At 40.3% G+C, this 27,998-nt stretch overlaps 1 protein-coding gene across 4 annotated transcripts; it reads right to left on the bottom strand.

The window, feature by feature from the left end:
* Nucleotides 1-84: 84 nt before the first annotated feature.
* On the bottom strand, nt 85-27,974 carry LOC100651182 (phospholipid-transporting ATPase VA). 4 transcript variants are annotated; one of them, XM_012318934.3, is made up of 18 exons: nt 27,544-27,974; nt 20,158-20,745; nt 18,998-19,177; nt 18,239-18,499; nt 5,306-5,581; nt 5,047-5,215; nt 4,515-4,868; nt 4,140-4,435; nt 3,823-3,990; nt 3,445-3,742; nt 2,904-3,336; nt 2,445-2,821; nt 2,079-2,366; nt 1,741-1,992; nt 1,559-1,663; nt 1,233-1,420; nt 984-1,148; nt 85-927 (listed from the first exon to the last, which is right to left on the bottom strand). In XM_012318934.3, exons 2-18 carry the CDS (start codon nt 20,733-20,735, stop codon nt 891-893), a joined length of 4,425 nt encoding a protein of 1,474 aa, XP_012174324.1. In that variant the 5' UTR covers nt 20,736-20,745; nt 27,544-27,974; the 3' UTR covers nt 85-890. The 4 variants fall into 4 exon arrangements, 3 of the variants coding, with proteins under 3 accessions (XP_012174324.1, XP_012174323.1, XP_020723491.1); XM_012318933.3 differs by having other exon boundaries at nt 85-902; nt 27,544-27,973; XM_020867832.2 differs by lacking the exon at nt 18,239-18,499 and having other exon boundaries at nt 85-902; nt 27,544-27,973.
* Between the last annotated feature and the right edge of the window lie 24 nt (nt 27,975-27,998).

Raw genomic sequence — 27,998 nt, 5'->3', positions numbered from 1 at the left:
AAAATGAAGGTGACAATATTCTCGTATTTCACGTTAAAAAATTTTAGGAGACACGAAAGATCTGATATTAATGAAACGACAAGGTTTATAGAACACACGGTTTTACTGGTTATGACTATGTACACGTAGAGTTTTCTTAATCATTTATCAAAATACTATGTTAAGAACGGTAAGGTGTTGTCATGACATCCATTATACACGTTTAATAGAACCTCTATGCTGGCGAATCGTACATACACTTCTAAAATTACAGTACTAGAATCACGAGTGTAAAATTCACATGCATTACACTCGTATGATTAACGCGAGTTTGTAACTTATATAATATGAACTTCATAGAAGATAATATACATTTAAACTGTTGTTTACACTCTTATAATATAGACTCTTTTACATTCCTTTCTAAGAGAACAGTTGCAACCTGAATAAATTATTAATTGATTCCATGTACAACTCGGACACGCGCGTATAAATGAGTCCGAATGAACCTTTCAATCAATTGACATTGATATTACTACTGGATTGTTTTGGTCCCTAAAAGTCACAGCCATAAAATGCAATAAACAGTAGCAGTCTGGATTTAAGGCCACTCGATGAATAACGAAAACGATCGTGAACGATGATTTCGATGACTAATATAGTTTCGATAAGGTACAGCATATTTCTGATGGAAAAATGCATATTAAAATTAATAATACATTCCTTGACAATATTTTTACAATCCTTAGGAACAGTACAGCTTAAAATGCGACAAAGGACGTTGATTTTGTCCTAATAATTTTGATGAAACAGCACTATTAATAGTCTTAATTATTATTTTACAATGTGCCGACAGTCTTATTTGAATTTTTAAGATATGTCATGCAACGATAGTTGTCAACGTATCGTGTTTAGTCCCAGTTCTGAAACATAACAAATCGGAGAAATCTGTATAATTTAAATAATCCATAATTCATGTCTTACATATAAAAAGCACGATGTACCTTATAGTAGCATGCTGCGTTGATCGTGACCAACCAGCAATGAAACTATTTTCACTTCTCTCAGCGATTCGTTGTCTATGGCTACCACTTTTTGATGGTGCATTCAACGTGGCACTTTGCATAAAATCGGGAGTTATTGTCGATTTTATGGTTCTACAAAATAACCTAAATACACAATAATACAAGTTGCGTATAATTTAATTTTTAGAATATTTATTGACCGTTAATATATAAGATACAACGACATACTTAGGCATCAATGCTAGAACACAGGTAAGTAATACTGTAAGCCAGTATGTATATCTCATGATAGCCATTTCCATTACCCAATACGAACATAGGAGACCCATACAATTAACGCAAACCACGTTATAAATTAAACAGAAACCGAAAAATACTCCTAGTGATCCCATTACGGCAAGAAGATGAATTATCGTCTGGAAAGGAAATAACATATAGCGTGTAATATCTAGCGTGTAATTCATTTATAATGTATATCATATAATATATAATATTTAAATCTATACTTATATATTTATATGTTATATAATATATATAATAAAATTTGTATTTACCCAAGATCTAATTTCTATGGCAATATTGGTCAACATAACAACAACAGAACAAGTCATTACAGTTGTTCCAAACTCCCAAATGTCAATAGTTGAATCATAGTATACCTAAACAAAATAGTTTCCTTTTAATCATGTTGGTTTATTAACTTATACTATATCACATTTTTTGAGACTATACTAACACCCTCATTAACAAAAAAAATGACGATACTTTGATACAAAGCATCAGCAATGGTTATCCAAAATGTATATGTCTGGTATACAAGTCCAAGGCGTCCTCTTTTGTACAGATGAGGGTTAGACAACAAAACACCGGGAGAAGCCACTCGATCATATATGCCTAATACAAGTGGTGGCATAGAGGTAAACATTAAATTGTAGAGCATTAGATAAATTTGGTCCATCATGACTGTTCCAGTAAATCCGCAGTATAGCTACAAAAATAGTAAGACATTTTTATACGGGTATTAAAACTAGAGTATTAAAAATGAAGTAGAATGTATAGAAGTAGAAACTATACCTGATACCAAAATAGGACGAAAACGATAGTAGCGTTCTCATAAAAAAAGTATAAGATCATTCTACACAAACGGTCGTAACACCAATGACCATGCAGCAAAAGAAGTCTGCTAAGCATTGAGAATCGTGAAATGGCAAAGTCCGCAGCCATGACAGCTTGTGTACCTTCTTGTCCAGAGATACCAACTCCTACATCTGCGGTTTGAATCATGCTAACATCATTGGCACCATCACCAATTGCCAAAGTCCTCATTCCTAACTGTTCCTTTACTATGCGTACGATATATGCCTGTAACGTATCGTGAAAGTCCATCAAATAATAAATTATAAAATCAAGAATGAAAACACAAAATTAAATTTCTTGTACCTTCTGAAGAGGCGTGGCTCTACAGGCCAATACACTGGAACACGTTTTCGTTAACTCGAGAAACAATCGAGTTAATCCTGACCGTGGATCAAGAATAACGGTTAAAGTTTTGCCGTCAACAATGAGCGCACGTTGCTTCGGCCATGGACTGTCTATCCTATGTGCATCATTTTCTGCCGCATCACGATTAAACATTGTAATTTCCCTAATGTTATCCATTCCTTGAACTGTACTTTCTTTACGTGCAGATTCTAAATATCCATGAATTAAGGTTTCAGCAACAGACTTGGATCTTGCTTGCAACCACAGTAATTGCATTGCAGGAGAAAAGAGACGTGCCGAGTACGCAATGTTAACTGCGGTTTCTGGTTTGTCTCCTTTCAATATAATATATTCATTAACGATACATTCTAAATCGAGAAATGTCATTTTATTTGCTTGAAATTCAGAAAAGAATACCTGTTAAAACCCAAACTACGATCCCTGCTGCCATAAGAGTGCCCATAGTTTCAGGTACTCCAGCTTGAAGTTTATCTTCAATTCCTGTAGCACCAAGTAAAGTCAGATGGCATTCTAGATTCGCGTATGAATCTTTAATGCGGATTTCACGATTTTCCATTGCGAGTTCTGCCTCAGAATGCATTTGGCGCCAGTTATCGTATTCTTGCGCTGTCAGAGATTTTTTAGCCACTACCAAAGTTCGAAGACCTTGCCGCGCGTATGATTGAAGATATTGTCGACTTTTTATTGTTGTTATAGAATTTTCATCTTGCGGAGTCAGAGACGATAGAATCGCTGTATCAGCACCCTTGCTATACAACACTAACTCGTTAGTGATAGGGTGCCGTACCAAAATAGACATACACTTTCTGTTGGAGTCAAATGGCAAAACCTGCAATTCCGAGTGCATTGTATTGTAGACAAATTACTTTTAGATCTGTTTTGATTTGCTTCGATCGACAGAAGAATAGAAAAAAGAATTTATTCATAAAGAACTCACATGAAGAATTTCAAAAGTAAGAATGGATTTATCCGGCAAAGAAACAATTGCGCTACGTGCCGTTCGTTTAAGAAGTTTCACGTTATAAGCACGCGCAGCATTCACCAAAGCGAGCTCGTCCGGACTTTCCGCTTCGTAAATTGCAGCCGCAGGTAACAATTCGTCTCTACTCTTCCCGCTCTCATCGATAACGGGACTCAGCGGAGTGCGTCTCTTGTGTTGCCCGTTTGGAGACAATTTTCTACCTAACAACCCCATTCCTAAACTTGGTATTGACGTCACGTTGAGGAATTTTGGCCTGCAAATACTTATGATTTTAAATATCTGAATACAATAAAACGATACCATTAGAAGGTAGATACAAAGTAAATTAGTGACCTTGACAATTTATTCGATAGTTTGGTAGAATTATGGAGCACAGATTCTATTTCAACTATCGAAGAAATCGATGACACATTTTCATCGAGACTATTGGTCGGATGAGACAACGCAGACAGAGGAATAATTGGCGAAGGAGTTAAACTTCTGTCTATCATTCTTGTGTATCTGCAATGGTAAACGGTAAATAATTTGTAACAAGGTAATTAACCTAGATATGCCTGAGTTCTTTTAGTAATGTTTTCCACACTAGTGTCCAGTCATCCTCCCGGATGATAGACATGTCTGAGTTAACAGGAAGAAAAATATATACAAACCTTCCACGTTCTTCGCCATTCTTCTGCGGTTCTTCGATCACTCCGCTGGAGTTCATGGTGTCATAATGTGGTTGAGAATTGACCACAACGGTATTACATATCGCTAATACGATTAGGAATTCTTGTAAATGATGCCTAAATGTACCTATAAGAAGATCTTCCTTCAGTCGAGAGGAAGGTATCAAATTCTCATTGTCTCCGCTGTGCGAATAATCCTGTCCTCCCACCACACACCGCCTAAATAGCATTTTATTTTCCGTGAGCGTGCCAGTTTTATCAGAGAATATGTACTGCACCTGTTGAAATTAAAAAGAAAAAAGAATAAATAGCTGTTTCCTTATCGAGACCACGCACAAGCTCGATCAGTTTGCTTACCTGACCTAATTCCTCCGTGATATTGAGCGCGCGACATTCAGCCGAGCGTCCCGTCTCCGCGTCATAAAGGGCAATATCGTGTCCGATGTGATAAACCTGGCCCACTTTCGCCATTTCGATAGTGACGTAAAGGCTCAATGGTATCATTACTTGCAGAATGATAACAAACGTCCAGAATGTTAGCATACTCTCGTAATTTGGATCTTGGACGATCGGAATGAATGGGACGAACGTTTGATCGGAAAAATCGGAAAGCCAAACTCGGCAACCTATGGCGCCTATCACGCATAATACCACTAGAATCACCACACACCATATAACGTCGCTGTTCATCCGTTTCTCCAATCGTGAGCGCTGAAAAAAGAATCCCCTCTCTCGATTTACATACTTTCACAAACTCTGTTACGTTTTGTTACGTGACCATGGTCAACGAATCAGTTTCCCTCGAAACATTCTTTCACTCTTTTTTCGTATTTCTTAACGATCTATAATCAGATATTTAGATAGATCAGAAAGATTGACAGATCGTTACCTTATATCTAGGGCCGCCGTTGTTAAGCATCGCTTTCGTCTCGTGACCAGCGTATATCACTATGCCTTCGACGAAGTCGGTATTTTTCAATAAACATTGCCTGAGTAAAAGATTTTCCGTAGAAACAGGTACTCTACCACCGTTCGGGTGAACCACGGCACCGTGAAACCTGTAATTTTCATGTTGAACTTTTGCCAATCTCAAACTACAATGTCCTTTGTTAACTTGCCCTCGAAAAGAACGTCGAGAGATAGCTCACCGATATATCCTAGTGCTCGGTTGATCGACCTCGATCACAGATCGGAACTTGGCCGGTTGAAAGGTGTCCTGCAGATCCACGAATCCTCTGACAACCTGTCGTTCCTTCAGATTAGTCTCACCGTCGAGATTGCACGTATCGAGGTACGCTACGCCCTGAGGATCGCTGCTTCGCAGGAGTAGAACATCGGCCGGTACGAGTTCGTTATTCGAGAGGTGAACCAGGTCACCGACCTTCACGTCTTTCCACGCCACCTTTGCATACCTGTCGTCTTCGCTGCAATCGTGAAACGTGTTCTCCAGAAACGATTCTCTGACGAATCAACGAGGGGAGTGACATTTATGAAAGAGAATTTCACGTGCAGCTACATAATTCTCACTTTACGGATTTTATAGAGCGGAAATTTTATCTTAAATTGTGCGCGGCCAAGCAGACTACGGGTCTTTTCTTGAAAAAACGCGATGTTTCCTGATATATGTAAAATATTATCTCTTATTACCTCGACACGGCTACCGACGATCCACCGAGTGACGAAGAAAAGAGACAACTTTGCTTACTTTTTTCAAAGAATCTTCTCCAATTTAAAATTTTTCTTATTTTTAAATCTTTGTTATCTATTTATCTATTTATTATCTGTATATATTCATTTTACGCGTTATATGTATATTCTTTCTTATAGAACTCCCGTCTAACGAATTCTCGACTTACGAACGTCGTCAGAAATCAGTTACGTACTTCGTAAAGGCGGTAATTACCTATCGAAGATATATATCAGCTGTTTGATATTCACGTGCAAGATCCTGTTTCTTTCGTAGCGTAATTACGCTACTCAATGAACAGAAGAACGTAACAATCTTCGCGATCGACGATGATTGCTGCTATGTATCTAACATTAACCGGATTGTCAACGGCCAGACGTCGATTATTCTTAATTAATTGTCGTCACCGTTCAACGCTTCCAGTCACAAGATGTTCGCTCATTGATAGCGCAAACGGCCCAAGGGAAGAGCTCAAGGAGAAACACAAATCAGAGAAAGGTCGAACTTCGTTTTACTCGCTCGAGTTACCAATCGCTGATTGAATAGAAGGAAAAATAAATTCGAATATGTACAAACCAATGCTCTGGTCGATTTATTTTTCCATCTTCTCTTCAGTATAGTTAATTTAAGGTAAATTGTACGTATAATACGAAACTCGTGTTGTTCGAACGTTCTCAACTTACACGATACACCTTCTATACCTTTTCGTAAAACGTGGGGAGAACCATCATTTTTTCATTCCTATAACAACCATTTAGGCTGATTACGTGACAAGGCCAATCGTTTCTGCAAACTAATACCATCGAATTATAATACTTTGGATATTGAATTTCTCGTATCGGAAATTATTCATAGAGCGGAGTGAGATTTCTATCGGAAAGGAATTAGTACGCACTTTGTCCGTGAAATAATTTGGAATAATTGTGGAATAATGTTAGAACGATCGTTGAATGATCGTGGAATAATTTGGAACGTGGGTAGCAACATAGAGAAGCCACTTCAAGGTTGTTTCCAACTTTTCAAACGGGATATTATATTTTTTCGTTGCCAACGCCATACGCGACGAACTATCAAATCTGACCTAGACTCCACTTAAGGGGTCACCGTTACACGATTTTTGTCTCGCCGTATAAGAATCGTTGATCTGTGTAACCTTTCGTAACTTAATTCGGACTATTTATTGTATACCTACTTCGAGACGTTTTAACCAGCCATACGACTGTCCAAGAAATACATATATCACTTTATTAAAAGGAACGAGAGCGACTAGAGTTGAAACGTTTTCTCGCTCGACTGCAAAATCTGATAGGAACGCTTCCAACGTTAACACCAGCGATGATATTTAAATAGCTAATGTATATATGTAGGTAATGAAATATATTAGTATCTATTATGTTTTGTAGCAGGTAATTTAAATTTTAAAATCTGCTTATTTCATAAGAAGATAAGTGCAAGATGTAATTACCGTTAATTCGTTGTTAGTTTGCGTACAGATTTTTGGCCAGAATTCAATTCTCTCGCGAACATCTGTATTGTACTTGTGAGTAGCGTACATAGTCGCTAAGAAGAAACTTGGCTGGCACATGGGATATTAGACTCGTTTTGTAGCGCGTTTTCTAAAGATGGATAATTGGCGGCCACATTATAAGCGACAAAGCACGAAGATTCTACTTTAAATATCAAAAGCGAGCGTTTTAAGAAAAGATCTCTTCGCGAACCGTGAAATTGTCATCCTTGAACCGAAAATAATGACGCTGGTCGGTACATTAAGTCGTCCGAAAAGTTCCTTTCGTTTTATAAGGAAATGATGGATGCACAATATTTTTCGTTTTATATTATTTTATCGAATTATCTATGATCCGTTTTATTCTATCAAAATAAAGATCACAACGTTCGATAGATTAGATTTCATGCTTGTACGAAGATGCATCGTTGTAAAAGACGTGTCTGTAAAAGAAAGACACCTTTCGGACAACCTAATACACGCGGAACTAGATAGGCGGATCTAACGTCTGCGAGAACGAGGAAAATGTAAATTCCATCCTTACGAGTTTCGATTACTATTACGGAGAACGACACCGGTTTAACCGTTAAAAACTTGATTCGTCGCCAGATGAAAGCGAACTTAACGCACACGGTTCTTTTCCTTTTATTTCCTCTCTCCACGTGAGTCATAATTTTTTCAAAGACACTTTTTACAAGAGCGTCTTCTTCCGGGACAAGAAGATTTGGCAGATTTAGAACAATTAAATAAATTATCTACGTCGACATTGCTTGATACTCGAATTTCCGTAAATTTCATGAAATTACAACATCTCGATGAAAGAAGAAATGGTAAGGAAGATCATACTAAGCAGGTTTTTGGAACACTATCGCGTAATCGTAACGTGAATTCAATAGAATTCGAGTTAATACGAGCCGATTATGTAAAAGAAAATCACAAGCGAAACGTTATCGCATTAACGCAATGTTTATTCTAAACGGGTTAATTCGTCCTGAAATTAAAGGATCCGAAGATAGAGAGTTTGTCGAGCAAAAATTTCGCACAAGTTTTTAACACTTGGACGACAGTTTTATCATCGCATACCGATACTCGAATATCAATTTACTCGGACTATAATGACGATTGCAAAGAATAAAATGATCGCAGTTCGATTTGTCCAAAATAAATACCGTACTTATGTTATTGCCTATGTATTTCTAGCCACGACAAGAAGCCCGACCTATTTGAATTTTTTACGATAACGGAGTGTTGATAAATCGGTCGCGATGACGGCAGCAACTGAGTAGCCTTAGAAATTCTTTTATGCAACACGTCTTCATTATAGATAACGCGCGGTTAGATAATACAACAATTTTACTTTTCCTTTCCATAGTAATTGGGTCTGTAACAAGCACCAGCACGTTTGTAACGTGTCTTTCTTCGTGAACAATTTTACATAATTTCCAACATAGCGCGCGAACAAACATTTCAATCTTCCGATAGAGATATTTCAAAGGATTCGTTTATTCCTACCGGTCGATCGCGTTATCTAACAGGGGTAAAAAGGTCAGCAAAAAGTTTCTTGTAGTTAAATAGAAGGTTACTTGCTTTGCATTTTTTTTTTTTTTTGTTTTGTCACCTTATACATTATGCAAAGGTAAGAATCGTCAATAATAATTTCAAAGTCGTCGATGGATATTTGCAAGCGCGTTCGAGATCTGCAAGTTTCGCTAAAAAATTTTTCGACAAATTTGTCCTACTTATCAAGCGGTTCGTGAATTCTTTCAGCGGAAGAAGGAATCTCTCGTAACAGTTGCCTCGTGGTTCTGAATTAAGAAAAATATTTAGGCCACCGAAATTCTCTCGAAATTCTTCGTTCGATCGGTTAATTTGTTAGAGTTGTTGCGCGTAACGAAACACGAGCCTCGGTGGGTGCGTGACGCAGGCACGTAACTGCGATACGATACCGATATTCCATGCATTAAATGACGCAATCGATGACATCAGAGGCCGTTTGACGCCACGACACACCATGGAAAAAGAAAACCTAAATTGTCTTCGACATCTCCAATTCCCCGTCACAGCTCCTTCCGCGTTCTATCGCTTTCGTCCTTCGAACCATCTCAAGAAAATATTTACGCTAAATATTTTTTAGCTTCTACGCACATTTCCAAGTTCCCTTCGAACGTTGACTACGTTTCGCGTTTCATTATGCGCAAGGTGATGGGGCTTCGTGAAAAGAGTGTGATTAGAGGGCATCGTTAGAGCATCGAAAGAGAAACGTAAGGACACCGGAAATTTGGAAAAAATTCAACGTTTTGGTGAAGTTGTTCGCAAAGCCCGACTTCGACGATTCTAAAATATGTTGTAAAGCTCAATATTTTTAGCAACTTTCTTTCTATACATATAACCGACGATTAGCTTTAGTTTTCCAGCTGTACAGAAAAACACCCAGACGCAGCCTTGTTTTAGCTTTAGTTCTCAGGCTGGGTTGAAATGATAGTAATATTAATGACGCGAGGCGGCTGGCCCTGCGAATCCCCTAATCGGCACAAGTTAACATAAACAATGCTGGCCGGCCGCCGCACGGCGGCAAAATTGACGTGTATTACTACTACCACCAAGCCGATCCAGCTTGAAAACGAAGGCCGAGCGGCGGGATATTTTGGCATATAACTCGAAAACTAAGGCCGTCGGTTATACGTGCAAGAAAAAATGATCCAAGTCGAGCTTTACATGATATTTCGAAGCGATCGCAATGGGAGAGAATTCGGAGAGAAGGAGAAGCTTTTCGACGAGTTCACCGGAATGGCGATATTTTCAAATTTCCTGTAGCGTCCGCGCAAAGTCACTGGAGAACATCGTCAGATTTCTCTGTCGATGCTTTCTAACGATTGACACCCTTTTCCACGAGAATCCATCGGTTTACATGCAACGAAACGTAGACGAAACTTCAACGATATAATCGTGTCGGTCGGGTCTTACGACGATGCTAATGAAATTTGAAACTGTTTATCACGTTGTACATTGGCAAAAGGTTCGTACAGGCGATCGAGCACTTTCGCGAGCTATTTTAAATAAAAAGATTTCTGTAAGTGTGCGAATACTGTGCTGCGCGAGCCACTGCACGAAACAGTTCGCGGAACGGAGCAGCGATGTGTGTGTTTTATGTTACGCGTTCCGGCGGAAAAAGCTACAAACGCAGAAACGTCGATGGGTTTCATTGTCACGGAGAATGTCGCGTCCTCTCGTTGCTCGCATCCAGGAAAGGAACGAGGAAAATAGCTCGAGGCATATGGCAACCGGTTTTATTGCAACGCCTTACATCGCCGTTTTATTCTACTTCTCGGCGTCTTCGACGGATACGAGCCGTATGAACGACATCCTTGTGTCTACCATCCTGTTGGATCGTTTCGCAGCTGCCGAGAATAAAGGCTGCCTCCTACTTACCGCTTTAGCGATATTCGATTATCCACGCATTGGCATTGATACGTATCACGGACGTACAATACACAGCTTCACGAAGCTATTCGAATATATCCATTATGCGTATTATACGTGTTTCGATCGAATCAAGGCATTTAATCGTAGGCGTTTTCGTAACTAAATTTTGCAAATTACAAGTTGCCTCGATCCTAAAAAGTACCCAAGAAACAGCGTTCAGAAATAGCCGGAATAATATATACGATCTAACGATGTGTTTTGTTTAACAATTAGAAATCGTATTCGCGATAGTAAAAATAAACACCATTAAAACTTCCGTATTTACAGTTTAATCTTGGATATATACGTTTTTATACGTTTTTCATTTAGAAAAAGTGGATTTCGCTTCACCTGACTCTCAAGGACACGGTACAATTACGTCAAGGGTGACCCGATGTTCATACATCAGGGCAACAGCTTAAAAATTGGAAAATCATTCTTTCGAATGCACGCGTTTTAAGGAACAGCGTTGCGCGCTGCGTTGCACGACAATATGGCAAGCAGTAGATATCGATCTTGCGATTTCATGCGAACCGCCTGATGACGTCATGCTTTTAAAAAATTACCGAAACGAATTTGACATTTGTACAGCAACTTTGCTAACTGTACTAGATTAAGTCGATTACGCCTGCACGATACACGTCCATTTCCCGCGTCACGTATACCATGCGACAATCGTACCGATAAGACATACACAGTCGGTCATAGCTATTAGGATATCCGAGCCTTCCTTCGTAATAATTTATAAACCAGTAACAGTACTAAATTGACCAGTCATAAGTTACACATTATAGATGTCTCTTTCATAGTTCTGCGATTTTATGTCCACTTAAATAAACATCCTTGAGTCGCACTAACAAGTTCGATAGGAAAGCAAAAGAATTTTACAACGTTAGTCGAAACGTGCAAAGTAGCTTTGCTAATACGAATTGACTGCTTTTATGATGCATACGTGTACGTTTTCGAACGTGAAATACTACGTGAAGTAAAGCACGCGTTTCCTAATAAATGTAACAAATTGCTGTCCTAAATAGATGGCCTGAAACGTACTCGAGCATCTACTTGTACTATGTACCATTTCTGTTTCCAGGTATAACCACGACTTCGTTATATCTTACATTATATACACGCTAGGTTCGAGTTCCGTAACTGTGTTACGAAGCTCCTTCGCCTCGTGCAATTATCGAAAGCGACTCGACACAGAAATCCGTAGGATAGTTCGAGCGGAACGCGGACTTGGAATCGCGTGACGTTATCTCACGGGAGAACGCAGTAACGACGTTCGAGTGCTCGCGACCGACATAGCCTCGTACCAGTCAAAGCGCATTAATCGACAGCTGGAATTCGTGGCGAAGGTTCGTTCTTGACATTGCTGACTACCGCGTGGAGAGCTGGCTGGTTGGCTGGCTGGGCTGGTTGACTGTCGATCTCGTCAGCGAACGAAATTAAACGGGAGGCTAAAGAAGGTCAGCGAGCGCGTGCGTGTAACCGCTTATTAAGTAGGTAAAGGTCGTAAGAAACGCGTTGCTGCGGAAGCAACGGATTCTCGATCGACCCGCGTGTTCTCGTGCGTTCGCATCCTGCGTAATTCTTTTTTTTTTTATCTCGACCAACTACGTAAACCCGTCTGCGCGTGGACGTCAATTAAACGTGGGTTATCGCCGATCGAATCGATCGCCGACGAAGTTTCTAGACCGTTGCGAGGCTGTTAGATTCGTCGCGTTCTCTCTTCGCGAAACAAGCCAAATGGTCGAAACGCCGCTGCATCGATCTTCCAACCTCGAGCTCTATTTTTAACAACGAAATTAGTTTCAACGAATTTGGTTTAGAACGACGAAGGGACGATGCGTTTGGCCGTGCTCTTCTGCCAATTCTCGGTTATATTTCTGAAAAGGAATCGGCGACCTTTAGACCGGGAAACGAACGCGAATGACGAAACAAGCGCGAGCGAGCCGCGGCAACGACGCGATGCGTATCTCCGGTGTACGCGCACTTTGCTTTGTGTTAATTGGCGGTCGTAATACCAGCTAATTACGCGTATCGATCCGAACCGCGCACAACGATCGAAATAACGGAACGCGTACACCGATCGTTCGATTTTGCTACGAGCAGGACGACAAACTCCCCCGGGGAACCGTACGGGTACACGCGCTCTGCAATTTTCCCTCGACCTCCTTTTCTTCGCGCTCCTCGAAAACGCCTGTCAGCCCCGTTAGCTTCCTTTCAATGCCGGCGAATCGCGCGTCTCTGTCTTTCACCTACACTCTCGCTCCGAACGCCTTCGAACTTGGCATCTACATACTTGAACGATCTTCCATATATTTTTCACAGTTTAAAGCCTTCCTGTTCCAGCTGACGTAATCCTTTTACCGTTCTCGCTGCGAGAAAGGAAAACAAATTGTCCATGCACGTGAGTTTAATATGCCGGTGTATCGTGGGTGAAATCAAGGAAACAGGACACCTGTCGCGAATCGCTTCGCGATCTATCGAATACATAACCGTAAGCACGGGTGATAACGAAACGATACGTTGTACCCATCATCGACTATACGTTTCTACGAATTTTATCCTATCACATATATATATATATACAAGTATTCGTCACGATTGGGCCGAATCGTAATTTTACCAAATTAAATTTAAATTTCGTCGTTAAACGAAACGTCTGTGAAGAATGTTCCGATCGTTTCGGAAACGCCTTGCGCGAAGGCGTCTCGAAGATTTACCATTTTAGTCACCGTTTTAAATATCTTTGTAACTTAACATGCGAGCAACTCGCTCTGTAAGATGGGAAATTTATGCTAGCTAATTTGTTCGACTACATCTCGCAGGACATTGAAAACCGTGAGAAAGTGAGTAAACGGGAACGATAAAGAAGAGGTATTGTTATTCGCACGCGAGAAAAATAAACAAGCTATCATTGATCCGGTATATCGAACATCGTCGTACCCGATGAATCAGACGCAGCACAAAAAAGACCATTACTAATTTAGTAATTACACGATACAGGAAAATACCAGCGCGCTACGAGATTAAAGTGTAATATCCGGGGCAACGGGAAAGGAACGTTCGCCGATCCCGATCGAAGGTCGCGATCGACTGTTAATAAATCAACGACGACTCGTTTGGCTAGACTGGACTAACGTCTCCTTAAAAAAAGCAAGTCGTACGTTTCATCGAGCAAATTGGAAGGAACTGAGTGGCACGACGAAGGGCAAGGTCGTCGTGTTGTATTATTTTGCAAGTCGTTTCGCTCTACGTGCTTGACCATCGATCGCGCGAGCCTCGCGAAATTGAGTTACATTATAAATGACATGCACTCTAGTCGTCGTTTACCGAATGATACTCACTTCCTGCTGTCACTTTGTCGCGTCGCAGATGGTGCGCGAGCCTTTGCGGACTTGGCGCTTTCTACTCGAATCTCTGTTCGATAGCTACGGCCACGATCGCGTGAAACGGTAACTTGACAGTCGAAGCCTCGTTTACACTGATTACGTTATCAATACAAATAACGCGAGATGAATTTACTAACGCGAATCTGTTATTTACTCGATTGTAAAATATTCTTTGCGGTTTGGCCGCAGAGGCGACCCAACGTTTCTTACCAAATTTTGGGCAACGGCTAGAATGAAATAAATCTCATGGATCAAAAAATCGTCAACGACGTGCTTTGGGCAATTTTATCGTCAAAAGAAACCATACGATATAATATATTTGAACATAATATACACGCGCAAATACTATGTAATATGTTGCGAGAATTAAATTTTAGGCTCTGACGTATTTCGATCTCTGGCAGCTCTTAGGGCAAAGTATATAAAGTTCGCAGTGGCAGTTAACGCGTGAAAGATATACGCGTGTCGGTACTACGTGCGTATAGATCAAAGTCTTGGTAACTCCCGCGTTCCTACTCTCTCGTCCATTAATTTGGCAATTGAAGGAAAGTTCCAGAAGCTGCCGGTGATGTAAGAACTAATTCCATAACGAAGATTGAACTGTCACGTTGCAATTTATTCAACGACCAGTAACGGAGCAAGTTGAATGCGAGCAACGATATCGGGGTCATCGTACATCAGAGGGATCTTGATCGAATCGAATCGGTCAATAAACGAGTCAATGCTTATCACGGATTCGATCGTGTAGACCTAGATAGCGAATTCGCCTCGCGTTTACATTCCACGTTCAAATTATTGAAAGCTGTATCGAAGCTTTGCGATCAGTGTTTCCAGAGAATGAACTACGAGGCTTATTTTCCCGCTAAAACCGACTGGGTCGGAGTAAAGGGCACGTATGGAAGAGCAAAACGAAATACTATACGTTCTTGCATCTTTAAATTGCCCATTAGTGCATTAATTACGCGGTTAAAACAACTACTCGCGCATCCTCTGCGTTAATTTCTTACCAAGCGTACGTTTACAGTAAACGTCCAGTTGCAAATTTTTTCCAATGCAATCGCGATAGTCGTAGCGTCAACGAAATTTCAAGAAGTTTCGTATGACACGCATAATGTATTCTTACAAATTCAAATAACTCGCGTCGCCGTACGACATAAATAAGCACGAAGCTTACGAAGAAGTTTTTAATCGCCTCATGTCTGTTTAAGTCGTACACTAAATAAATAAATAACGAGAAGTCGCTGAATTTTCCTGAATAATTACTTTCTTTCCCGTTACCTTCAACAATCAGCCAAACGAGTATAACAAAAAATGTAGACCGATAGAGAATAGTTCTATTTCACCGTTTATTGCGATTGGATGCCGCTTCGAGAACTTCTGTCTTTATAACTACAGAGATTCCTTGATGTTGATGTTATTAGATATATAAAGAAAGAAAACGCGTGGATAAAGCGTAAGGTAGAAAATATATATTTAATAGAGAAGTGTAATGATAAGTAGGAATACAATTTGAGCTGGTCCAGATCCGCACGCTAGCAGTGTTACCTTATAACTGAAAAACTCCGAAGCCAACGTCGCCTGTCTATTGTTTATGGTCTGCCTTCATGCCAGTCTTTTGTCTATATGCTGTCGATGGTTTCAGCGCTTGAGAAAACTAAAAAGACCAGATGTAGAGTTTTCGTAGAAGTGGTGACCACTTCAACACATGAAACTCTTTCTTGGCTTACAAGGCTGGGAACGGTGTGCAAACAATCTTTTCTATAACAATAAGACTGCACTTACGCAGTTGCTGTAACGATGACCGAACAATGAACGAAACGAAATATCTGGTACGTACAATAGCCGTGATTCCATGGAAGTTAGCTCTTTGAGCCTTCGTGAGGAATTTCAAACGTTTTTCGGTCAAACAGTATAATCAAAAGCGATAAAAGTTTCGTCAACGTAGCGGCGTTGCAAGAAAGAATCGATCGAACCCGCTCCCAGTGCGAACACAGCGAAATTAAAGTTCCAAACACGAACAACTGCAATTCTGTTGCGCGACAGGGATGAAGAGAGAACATTTTCTTTTCTATGTTCGAACAAGCGCGTATATTCGATACACATGCGTTCGATCGGCGATCAATGCCGATCCATTGTAATTCCTCGGTCAAAGGAACGGTAAACGTTCGAAACGTCTACACTGAAAATAGGATCACGAAAAATGCCAAGGCTCGTCTATAACACGTTCGCTGCTATTGTCGCGTACGTTGCGTCGTCTTATCTGTTACTATTATTGTTATCATTGTTATCGTTATTATCATCGACGGATGGATCAAACTACACGAAAGAAACAAGAAAGACATTGATATGCACTTACGATGCTCCATAAATAGCGTGCGAAGACGCGCACGAATCGGGAAAAGAAATCAATCGAAGAAGATATCTAAGAAGAGAAAGAAACGCGGCTTTTAAAGTAACAGTAATAGTTATATTTTAATAGCAGCGAATATATCGATCGATCCGCTATGAGAACGGCGTGTCTTGCTCTCAATTCACGTTTTATCACGAATTTTAATTTTACTCCTGCTCAGCCTTGAACGTTGAATCCTGTTATCCGAACGAAGAGAATCGCAGCAAAGCAAAAATCACGAAACGCGAAATTAGAAGTCACGCTCCATCCGCGTTCCACACGATTTCGCAAAGTTTTTAATTTTCATTAAGTATAGTCGATTAGCGAATATCGTGCACACGCTCGTCACGTTCTAATCTAAATCTAACCCAGATCTATGTTCGGTCATTTTCGTAGACGCTCAATAATTTGCGAGATATTAATAAATTACGAAGCGAGTTCCAGCGGGGCTGCTAAATTGCCTGCTGATGCAGCAGGTTAACGTTGCAAAGGGTCGAGAACGGCGCCGGCATTCTTCGTGCTCCGTTACGTCAAACCGTTCTTGGTTATTATTCTGTCTTTTAAGCTAAGTCCACACCGGCAGACAATTGGCCGCAGACAACGCGTCGCAGCCAATCGGCGTCGGTTTATCATGGAAAATCCGCAGACAACGAGGGACAGGATCCACGTCCAGAGACAGTTCTTGGATAAAAACTACGTCAGCACTGACGAACGATCGTCGGTAGACACGCAAAAGTCCGGGCAAAAGTATTTTGCCATCTTCATCGGAGTGGAAAGCAAGAAACAAGATCTGCGGGAAAATGGAATGTGCTTTTTACCCCGTTTGCGACGCAACGATCCCGCTGTGCGATGGCGAGATTTATGACACGGTGTTTGCCATTGAGGCGAGGGAAGGCGAAAGTAAAGAATTTGAAGATACATGCCGTTTGTCGAAATCGCTGCAAACTCATCCCCCATCTCCTCCGTGACATTACGAAGAAATTTTTTGAAAATCGAACAAAGGTCAACCTCGTTTCTCTTAATGGAAATGCTATACATTTTTTAACATATCGATCAATGTCTCATGGTGTTCCTTGTAAAAAGCTAATAAGCTGTATATTAGTGTCGGAAAACTATTAGTACCGAAGACAAAATTTTCGAAAGGATATAAATAAGTACGTTACATTCTGGATTTCTATCAAATACCAACAACCAAACATACGTGCAGTCTTTTATGGTGTCTAAATATCTTAGAGAAACTTTTCAAGGAATCATATAATTGGACAATATTAATTGCCGAGTGTTGTAGTTTAGAACAACCATTATAAACGAACAAGATCGGTGTTCGATCACCGTTGAAACAAATACTGTCGTGAATAATAGTTATTAATGAGCAAAAATTGTTCTCGTCGTTCGGTCACTTGCAACGAAAGATAATTTGATTTAAATGGTTTGACCAAAACCATTAAATCAAGATACTTATACGTACTATACTTTTTCAAATTCGGTTATAATTGTTTGTCGATTTTTGGAATTAAGACATCAGCAGATTCCGTGGGAAATTGTAATATTTGATTTAGATTATGAGGGAAATGATCGACATGTCGAACAGAATTTTGTATGTATTCGTAAAAAATAACGATTTAAACAAGATTGCTTACTTACCGAACGTAAACGCGACAGGTGGAATTATTTACGCGTCGATCACTGATAAATCTCCGGTGATCCTCGAAATAATCTTTCAACGCCGTCACACCAAGCACGAACATTATGGGTATTACGGAAACTTCCTTGCCAAAGGCATTTATGGCTGGCACCCAATTAAGTAGAACGATAAATACAAAATATATGTTGGCCACACGGCGAAATTGCTCGAGAAAATTGCGAGGTAGGAAGCTCAGTATGGTATATTTTGTTGTACGTACTCTGCAAGCATACGGAATAAACCGGAATTCAGACGGTGTACCAGCTTTTACTCTCGTTCGGAACCGTACGATTCTGCCAATATGGTCTGTAAAGCGACATTTCGTGGCTAAAATTAAAGACATCTCTGTGTCCACGTTCTTTCGACATAAATTCTGTTCTTCCTATAAAGATCGACTACCTGTCGTAAATTATGTTTAAAGGACGCACGCACATACATGCGATTGGATTTCTCCGAATTTATGTTTTTACATTCTACGACCAATAATTAAGACGATTCGATTTACAATCTAATAATTTTCTGAAAGAAGAAACATGAAACCTCGAAGCTTCAGAGAGTCATCGATAGAGATTTCGGACATTGCCTCCTTAAACGATAAAGTAGAAAAATCAGGTTTTGCTGGCGAAATGCAGCTTTCCAGACTATTGTGCAGACTAACGTACGGAACAGGTAAGTGTAACAATCGATCGCTTATATTAATTGTAACTTGAGAAATTTACCTATTGTTCACTCTCTTGCTATTAGGATGCTGACTTGGCGGTGTTTTTGGCGGCACTAAGTGATTCGGTACTATGGTCCTTAAACGAGGTTCCTCTGGTAACGGACCGAAGCATCGAGCCCAGAGTCTTCTCCACCAGGGAGGTTCAGCGCTACGTCTTATCGTGTATATCGACTCCGATCTATGAAAGAAATAATAGGAAACTCGTTAATAAACTTGAGAAAGATAATTAGTATAATCTTGTTCCAAGGATCTGAAACTCGATAGATTGCTATACCCGCGAGTAAAAATAAGTGATCGAATAAAAGCCTAGCTGGAATAATGTTTGGAGTTTTGACCTTCGAGTCAAGTTAAACGCTCCGATAAATGCCTACAACGAATAATATCCCTTTTAGCGTAGAATTTGCATGATATTACCGCTATATCGAGATTCGTGTCTAAACGCGATAAAGAATTCAGTCTTTGGTCTTTAACAAAGAAGAAGCACGGTCACAACGAAAACGGTAAGCATGCTAATCGGTTTTGCTCTGCGGGCAATAAAAAAGAAGCTATTTTTGAGAGTTCAGCGATACAAGTTCCGTCGATAACACCGAATCAGCAGTAGAATTACAATCGATTTGAACGCATCCACGCTACTACCAAACATCAAAATTCTGCGTTATTCTACGTACGAAAATAACACGTAAGCGCAGAGTACAATCTTTTTTAGAATGTCTGTGCCTGGCCAATTCTACCAGCTAAACGCGTTCAAACTCCATTTTCTCGAATATTATTCTACGTTTCTCGCTTATATTCGCACATGGAATAACCTGGTGTTTATTCGTACGCGATCGGTCATCGGCCAAGTTCGCGTGCACCGTGCAAATGTTCAAACTCTATTTCGTCGAAAACAAAGCGCCGTCCAAAAAGATGTTGTTCTATAACTTCAATTCGTTTCTTCGCGTACAATGATCCTCCTTGTTGTCGGTCGTACCGCGATGACGCGCTGTATTTACAGAAACCAGAACATTTTGCGTTCCACGTAACACAAAGTTCCTACAACGCGAAACGTATCTCTCGCGTTCTAGGTCCGTCCGCGTCCTTCGGAGAAAAGAACAACATAGCCGCTGCAATAACAAAGAGGAAAAAGCGAGGAAAGCAAAAGGGTGAAAAAGCAAATACCTGGATGCTTGGCGTGAGTGGCCTCGAAATGAGGGCACTTTCCCAGCGGTTGGTGGCCTCGAATCCTCCCTGTGACCGGGCGGAAGTATAAAATCTGTTCTGGATCCTACACGGCTGTGCCCCATGACCGAGTGTCCCTGCACATCGATCACCTGACCCTGACTGAACGCTCTCTGATGGCCGGGTTTCTTCAAAGCTGAGGGCCTCGAACCACCGATCGCGGACAGGGGACCCAGGTAGGAGCCCGCGTGTGGCTGCAGTCCCGTATTCGTCAAACATTCCGCCAACACTCCGCCGTGGCTGGCCGACCTGGCATGAGTTCTCGAGCACGATCTTCGTCTGCCTCGTGCGGCGATCTCCTCGTCCACGTTCTCGTTCTCGGTTTTGCTCTTCGCGAACGCACTCGACGAAGGGATGCTCGTGGGAACGGAGGTCGAGGCATCGGGAACAGTGGCGGTCGTCGACTGTAACGACGCCGAGCCGGGATAATGCTGACGACCCGGCCCCGGGAACACGTAAAGCGACCCCTGTCTGTCGATCTCGTCGCTCGCTGCTTCTGGCACACCGACCTCGGACATGCTGGCACATCTAAACACAGGTAGGTACCGAGTCGATTAAGGTTGGCTCGTATCAGCGTTTCTCAACAGTTTTTGAGTAGCGACCCTGTTTTATAATAGCCGAATTACCTGGTCTAGCGTAAGAGATATTTTTCCGAGTCAATGACTAGCTCTGCCTCTGACCGAGTATTTGCGTTTTCAGCGGCATCTCGCAACATATATACGCGCGTAGTAGGCACGCGAAAACGATTCGTATAAAAAATGCATAGAACAATAGACAAAGCATAACGGATGAGTCCGCATCATCTACGGAGTGAAAGAGAGACACTTGCAATTTGCATTTCTAATAAGCTAAAGGAAATGTGTTAGAAATGGGTATTTCAGAATATATTTCTAATTCTAATGGATCCGATTTGAGCAGTGTGAAAACAACCTATCAACTTTATATCGTAGAAAGCCAATATCCATAGAAAATTAATCAAAACATCTACGTATGATAATTTCAAGGACAGAGGTTAAGGTTCGGGTTGGATAAATGAAAAGATAAAATTAAACGTTGTGTGTTAACGTGGTAGTATTTAATTAGAGGTAAATATTTTTAATTAAAGATAACTCTGGCGCACCCTAGAAAACGCTTCACCGTAGATCCCCACAAGGGATCGTGACCTGACCCGTAGATTACGAACGCCGAGGACTCGAATAGAAAAGACACACTGTCGGATATAAGGATGCCGAGTAGGTGCTTATATTATCAATCCGACAGCGTGAAATATCTCACGTTTTGACGTCGATATCAGAATTTTGACGTTCGACAACGAACGATGCCAAAAGTCTTTAAACCTTCCGCCAACAAAGTCGAAGGTTAATCGCTTTTTCATCTTCCAGTGCGAAGTTATGAATAATTCGAATCAATCGGTATCTTGCTAGCCACTCTGCATATCGAGCGATCGAGTAAATAATCACAAGACGAAGTGGTATCATCCGTTGCTAATCGCTCGAAAGATCGGGTCGTCTGCCGAATAATCGCCGATATTATCGAAAAGATGGATGAATCGCGAACCACGTATCTCTAAAACGACGGCAGAGGGAAGCAATCCTGTAACAACGCGTCGAATGGTATGCAGGAAGTACAACGTAATGCGTTTCGAAGCGTACTCTCTCGCGATCGTAGGTGCACTTGCACTTACCCGACATAGATATGCTATTAATAAGATTGCACAGACAGAGAAAGACGGTGGGGGGGAAAGTTTTTCGAGCAAACACCGGGCGAATCGATCGATGAAAGTCGTCGACAGTGTCTCTGGAAATTTTGCAAAATGTTGCGAAACGCTAATCACCTTATGCCGAATAATCCAATAGCATCGTTGAGAAGATTGACTTCACAACATAACGTTGTTGTGCCCTTCAACATGGGCGTCTAGATATATCAATGTCCATGATACATGAACTTCGAGATCGAGGAAACCGAATACCGGAAACGTGACAAAAAACCAACGTTCATCGCAAAAGTTTAACCGAGGCTCGCGAGAAGATTCGATTCTAATTTTACAAAGACGTGTCAACTGCTCGATATTAATGTTCGGTTAATGGCATGCGTGTTGGATCCGATTACCTAATACGTAAACGGTATAACAAATACAATAGCGTGCCAATGCTTTCTGTTGTAGTCGCCGTAGATTTCGAATTTTTAATTGATAGAAGTATGAATTTGCGCGAACAACCGCGGCTTGTTTATTTAAAAATCGACAAACAGGTGGATGATTCTTGGATGATCGGTCGATGTTTCGTTCGCTAGTTCTACGCGAAAGCAAACGAGCTCGTGTTCCTTTCTCTTGGCACGCGCCCTTGCGACTCGCGTTTGAGCATGCTCGAGCATATGCGAACTTATCGGTCGTTCGTTGCGTACGCGTCGGGTTGCGAGAAGATAAAGTTGGTCTCCCGATCTCCAATTTGCGACCACTCACTTTCTTTATCTCTCTTGCTCTTTGTCGAATACATCTCAAACTATAGCGACTACGAAAAACATTTGTACACTCTCTCGGTTTTCAACGAAGCGTTTTATCATCACGTCCTATGTCTTACTTTCATCGTATCAAATTTTTGTAGCCATATCGAAGTACCACCAAATGATAGGCAATTCCATATACTTAAGCCTAATTGATCGGTACGACGATGCCATAACGAATACGATGATGTGCAAATACCTTTTGTAGCCACTCTATGTATTGTATATACGATAGATCTGGAGAATTAACGACGAACCAGTAAACCGTACGTTTTTCGTACGAATATCTGTTAACGAAGTTATCAAGCTAATTAGGGTAAACTGCGTGAAGCTATAAAGTTCGACACGGTGGCTCTATCGAAACGCTCTTCCGCGAGCAAACAAGCTGCGACGGAAACGTCGATAGATAAAAAATATCATTGAGCGAGAAGGGACGGATACCAACGTGAATTACGTTAATAGTATTTGCTTTAGGAACGACGACAGCCGCGACTGTGCAAAATTACGTTGTCGGGAAGTCATCCAAGACAGAACGGACCCACTTCGGCGTCACGATGAATGAAAACCTGTCGCAAAAATAATCTTCGATTTTCATGGAAATACTTAACTGGCAAAGCGTTGATACTAATTCAGTCGAGAGGCGAGTAAACTTAAATAATCGATTAATTGTTTCGGCGATGCTGTGTACCTCGGTCAGGCTAACGTTTCAAGGTCGTAACCAGGTCTCATCACTTTTATCGGAAGATTAAATTTTATTAAATTGGAAAATTTGGCACAGCCGAACCTGATAGAAATTTTCATAGCGAAATAAGATTATACTGTTAGTTAGGGAGATTCTCGCGTTGAAAGATCTCAGGTTAGAAGAGTCATTCGGGTTTCGCTGTACCTTCGAATCGGCAGGTTGCTACAATCGAAACGAAGAGGGACGAGCTTTCGCTCATCGATGGTCGCGGAAAGCGAACACGCTCATCGTGCACGTAAACCGAGCAAAGGATTCCGCTGGTGATCGATAACAGTGGTCGTTCCGACGTAAATCCCGACTTCTACTATACACGGACAATATCAAGGACAGAAAAATTGAACGATGGAATTGGGTCAAACGAATATCTACACTCTACACGCCCCTAAACAGCAGGGTTGCTACGCGTTTCAACCTCGCACCGACAACGAGCTATTATCCTTTCTAATTATCATCGCATGACGGATAAGAATTCGAAATTGTTACTTCGATAGTTTGTTAACACGACAGCCACTCTTTTATCGTACAAACCTGATACCGTGTCGGATTACTTTAAAACAGCTCCATAAAATGTAACTGCTGCAACGAAATTGAGGCAAACTGGTGGACAATCGTAGCTCAACGTTTACGCTTTGAATGGGTTCGTAACTGTTTCACCACTTACTCGTCTAACAAGCTTTTCAAAAGCAAGCAAAGATACAAGACATTAGTAACGATCCATAAGAGAAAAACATTCACGTGTAAATATAAATGATATACAAAGGATAAACAACGCGTACATCGTCCAAGGTAAAACGTTAATAATACGCTTTGCTATCTATTCGTCGATTAGTTCGAAACCGCGACTCACCAACTGCAATACGACCGAATGTAACTTCCATGCATTTCTTTGTTTCCTTATATGGCGGACTATGTTGCAACGAACGATTCTACAGCGGACTAAGACGATGTTTAAATATGCGAAACTCGAATCCGAAATTTAAACGTTCGAGAAGATAAGAAAAGGAAGGTAAAAAGAATAGACGTAGGGAAGAAAGAAAACGTGACTTATCGTGTTTTTCAGCTGTATCCTTCATTCGTAAATTTGTTTAGTAGTTTAGGCCAATTACGTGCTTACTCATTCTTTAACAATCTCCCTATCTAGCCTAAACACGTTTTTCGTAATTTCTTTACTATAAAGTTCTAGCCTCAAGTCGGTAAAATATAGTTAGAAACTTGACTAACTTGCATAAATGCGGACACAATGTAAAAAAAATGAAATTATAGCTTCTCTTTACTAAGTTTGAAAACATATCAAGTATACGTGTATATTCGATTAATTCGCGAATGAGCAAGAGCGAACAGGTTGCTCGACATGCGAAAATAAGTCGATACCGTGGAATAAAATGTCGTCGCGTGATATTCTGTTTTCGAGTAAATAAAAGTTTGAAAATTCATCGAGTATGCGCGTAACGCGGGTTATTTTTAACTAAACATATTGAAACTTTTTGTCAAACGTGACACCTTAAACAAACAAATTTTATTTTACATTTTATTTTATATTTATCTTATTTTCGATTTATTTCTGTATGTAGAATAGCTTGCCGTTTCATTGAAAATTAACCACGTATTCTCGAAACGCTTGCAACCTTGATATTCTCAAATATAAATCATGATTTTCTCTAACGCAATTTTGTTATTAATAATTGTCCTCCTAGCTTGAATCGTACAATCTGCCTGACTTCGCTTGTACTAGGAATTTAAGCCCACGAAATGTACAACGAACAAGGATCTAGAATCCCAATTAGGTCGTCCTAACAGTAGCTCGTTATACGTTGCGAACAAGCCCATCGGCTTTACCAATCTCGAATCAAATTCTAACGAAACCGCTTCTCTTTTTAACTGGCGAACATCGAACGGATTTATTTTGATTCTGTCGCGGCCCTCTTCTATTTTGTCAACGCAAAGGCAACGTCAGCAACGTTCTATGCGTTCTTTCACGCGCACCGGTACTCATTCCACCCAAGCGAACCGTTCGACGCACTACGACGAAGTTTATGCAATTTAACGAGTAGACGCTCTCGAACGGTCCTGCGGATAACGAACCGGGGATGACCTCGCTCGGAAACTTGCTTCTTTTTTCGTTCCGATTCTAGGAGACTACTCAACGATACTCAGACCGAGCACAACCGGTTTCGCGGTCGGACAACCACGACCGACGGTCGCTTTGGAAAAAGGGAAAAGAAAAAGAAAATAAAAGAAGACGGCAACCGATTCCCCGCACTGACCTTCGACCCATTCGACGATACCCGAGAAACGTACTGAATTTTGCGAAATATCATTCCACTTTCTTTTTAACCGCTTAACCGATTGTCTCTCGCGATCCAACGATTGGATCATTTTCGACACAGATATTTTTCGAATAAGCGGCTAGTTGATCATTTATGAATTTAAAAATAATAAAGTAATTTTCCATATAAGCGTGTTGCAACAAGCACCCGGAAAAAATAGAAAAAGATATCCCAAAAGTGTACACTACGTATCCTAAATCATGATAATAAAATATTACTCAACGAAAGAACTTATTTCTAAAAATATATTGCTTATTCATTAGACCATTTTTCATTGTCTACATAACAATGATATTTATGAGGGAAAGTTGGGGAGGTTTGCATCTATGGTCAATACCGGTCGCTCTTGACTCAGCCAGCGTATCTTACGGTCTGCGAAGGTTAAAACCCAAACGATAGTTTGTCTTATGCAGATATTTTGGTTCTTACAAGATATTTTGAGAGTATAGAAATCTACAGAATACATATAATATGCAAAAATATATAAAACATACAAAGTGAAATATTTGTTATATTTTATAATTGAAACACGGTCTATATATGTCTACAAATACATGGAGCGTATGAACGAAGAAAATAAAATAATAATAAGAATAATAGTCGAAACATATTTCTATTCACATCTCATGTTTTAAGTTATGTTTATAAGAATAGCGAATTACATAAACGTAATTAGTCTAATATTACATGTACGTACTTCGAAAAATTTATGAATCTATAAAATAGAAAAGATAGCGACGAAAATGACATCTTGAATTCCCTTTTGTATAAAGAACTAAGAAAACAGTATTCGATAATATAAATTGCAACTGAAATGTTGCTTTAAATGCACTGTTGATCTTTGATAGGTTAATTCAAATATGTCCAAACAGTTTCTCGCGATGTTTTTTAAAATGAAGAAGTTTTTCCCTTATTTCCTTAAATTAAATATATCAATTATATTTTTCTAGCGGAATTAGTTAATTTAAAAAAAAAGATGATTATTTTATATAGTTTTAGAGAATATGGGATGGTATGAATTTGCATAATCATCATCATGTATGGTTATGAGTTTTAAAGAATGACAGTTAAACGATCATTAAATAACATTCTTTTCGATTTTTTCTTTCGATTCTTTCTTTTCGATTTCAATAAATGTTGCTATATCGGATTCTGATTATCTCTTGTCATAAACGTTTGGTTTAAACGTTCTCGCTTTTCCAGACTCTCTCGTTACCGTTTCGCTAGAACGCCTAGTACTTCCGCATTTAGATGAAACTTTCTCGTAATAATTAAGTAAACGATCAAAACAGCGACGTAAAATAAGCATTAGAAATTATGGAACGCGACAGCGAGGTCGATTCCAGAGTTGCGATTCGGATGATATTTTCTGTACTCGGAGTTTTCGATCGGTATACTCTGTACGATATGAATTATGTCAGCCGCGCATTCCTGACAACTGCACATCAGTTAGGGACCATACATCTTTTTGGTTTAACGTTTATTCGCGTAACATACTCTCTTATAAAGATCATTCTGAATTTAATTTCCATGAACACGACACGTATTTGTTAACAGTGACATCGACTAAAAAGAACATAATCAACTCGAAACATATCATTTCCTGGCAAACATCTCTTTCACTTTCTCTCCACCTCGTGTTTATTTCTGATTTTAACAGCTTGTGTACCAAAATTAGATAGATAGAAATATTGTTAAAAATTTAAATATAATTAGAAAGATAGTCATGACAAGATAAAAAAAATTCGCTCTTACATTTTTCCAGGCTCCCAACGTGGTCCACGTGGCCTTGTTTAACGCTTTTGTGGAAGCAAAAGGGGAGACACACTATTGTCCCCCACGTATTCGAACTCTCATCACGTCAAGAGCACAACTAAATCGAACCAGGAAAACCAACCGGTACTTTCGCGTCTTTTCTTGACAAGAAAACTAACGGGTTACAGCACACCGCGTTTCTCTCGAAGCATCTCCCTGTCGAAATTTACTATTCGCACATCTTGACACGTTACAACGCTCTATGTAAATGTTCGGCGAAACGATCCTCCCCTCGATTACATTGTCCTGTTCACGATCGTTTCGAGGAATACACGCGATATCCTGCACACGCTCTCAGGTTCCAAATAGCTTGTTCACGTTCCGCGGCAACAAACCGAATGACCTTACTATCATACACGCACTGACAATTCGTATCGGCCGACTACTTACAATCT

Source organism: Bombus terrestris, chromosome 2 (assembly GCF_910591885.1).
Source record: "Bombus terrestris chromosome 2, iyBomTerr1.2, whole genome shotgun sequence".
NCBI classification, from domain to species: domain Eukaryota; kingdom Metazoa; phylum Arthropoda; class Insecta; order Hymenoptera; family Apidae; genus Bombus; species Bombus terrestris.
Note: the sequence above shows the minus strand (reverse complement) of the source record. Positions and strands in the feature narration are given on the sequence as shown.

What these genes read in the sequence shown, in the direction of transcription:
- LOC100651182 (XM_012318933.3), bottom strand. Translation starts at nt 20,735, where the DNA reads ATGTCCGAGGTCGGTGTGCCAGAAGCAGCGAGCGACGAGATCGACAGA. An exon ending in GAGCCACGCCTCTTCAGAAG is followed by an intron (nt 2,367 to 2,444) that starts GTACAAGAAATT and finishes GATACGTTACAG; the next exon opens with GCATATATCGTACGCATAGT. An exon ending in GTTCTAGCATTGATGCCTAA is followed by an intron (nt 1,149 to 1,232) that starts GTATGTCGTTGT and finishes TTGTGTATTTAG; the next exon opens with GTTATTTTGTAGAACCATAA.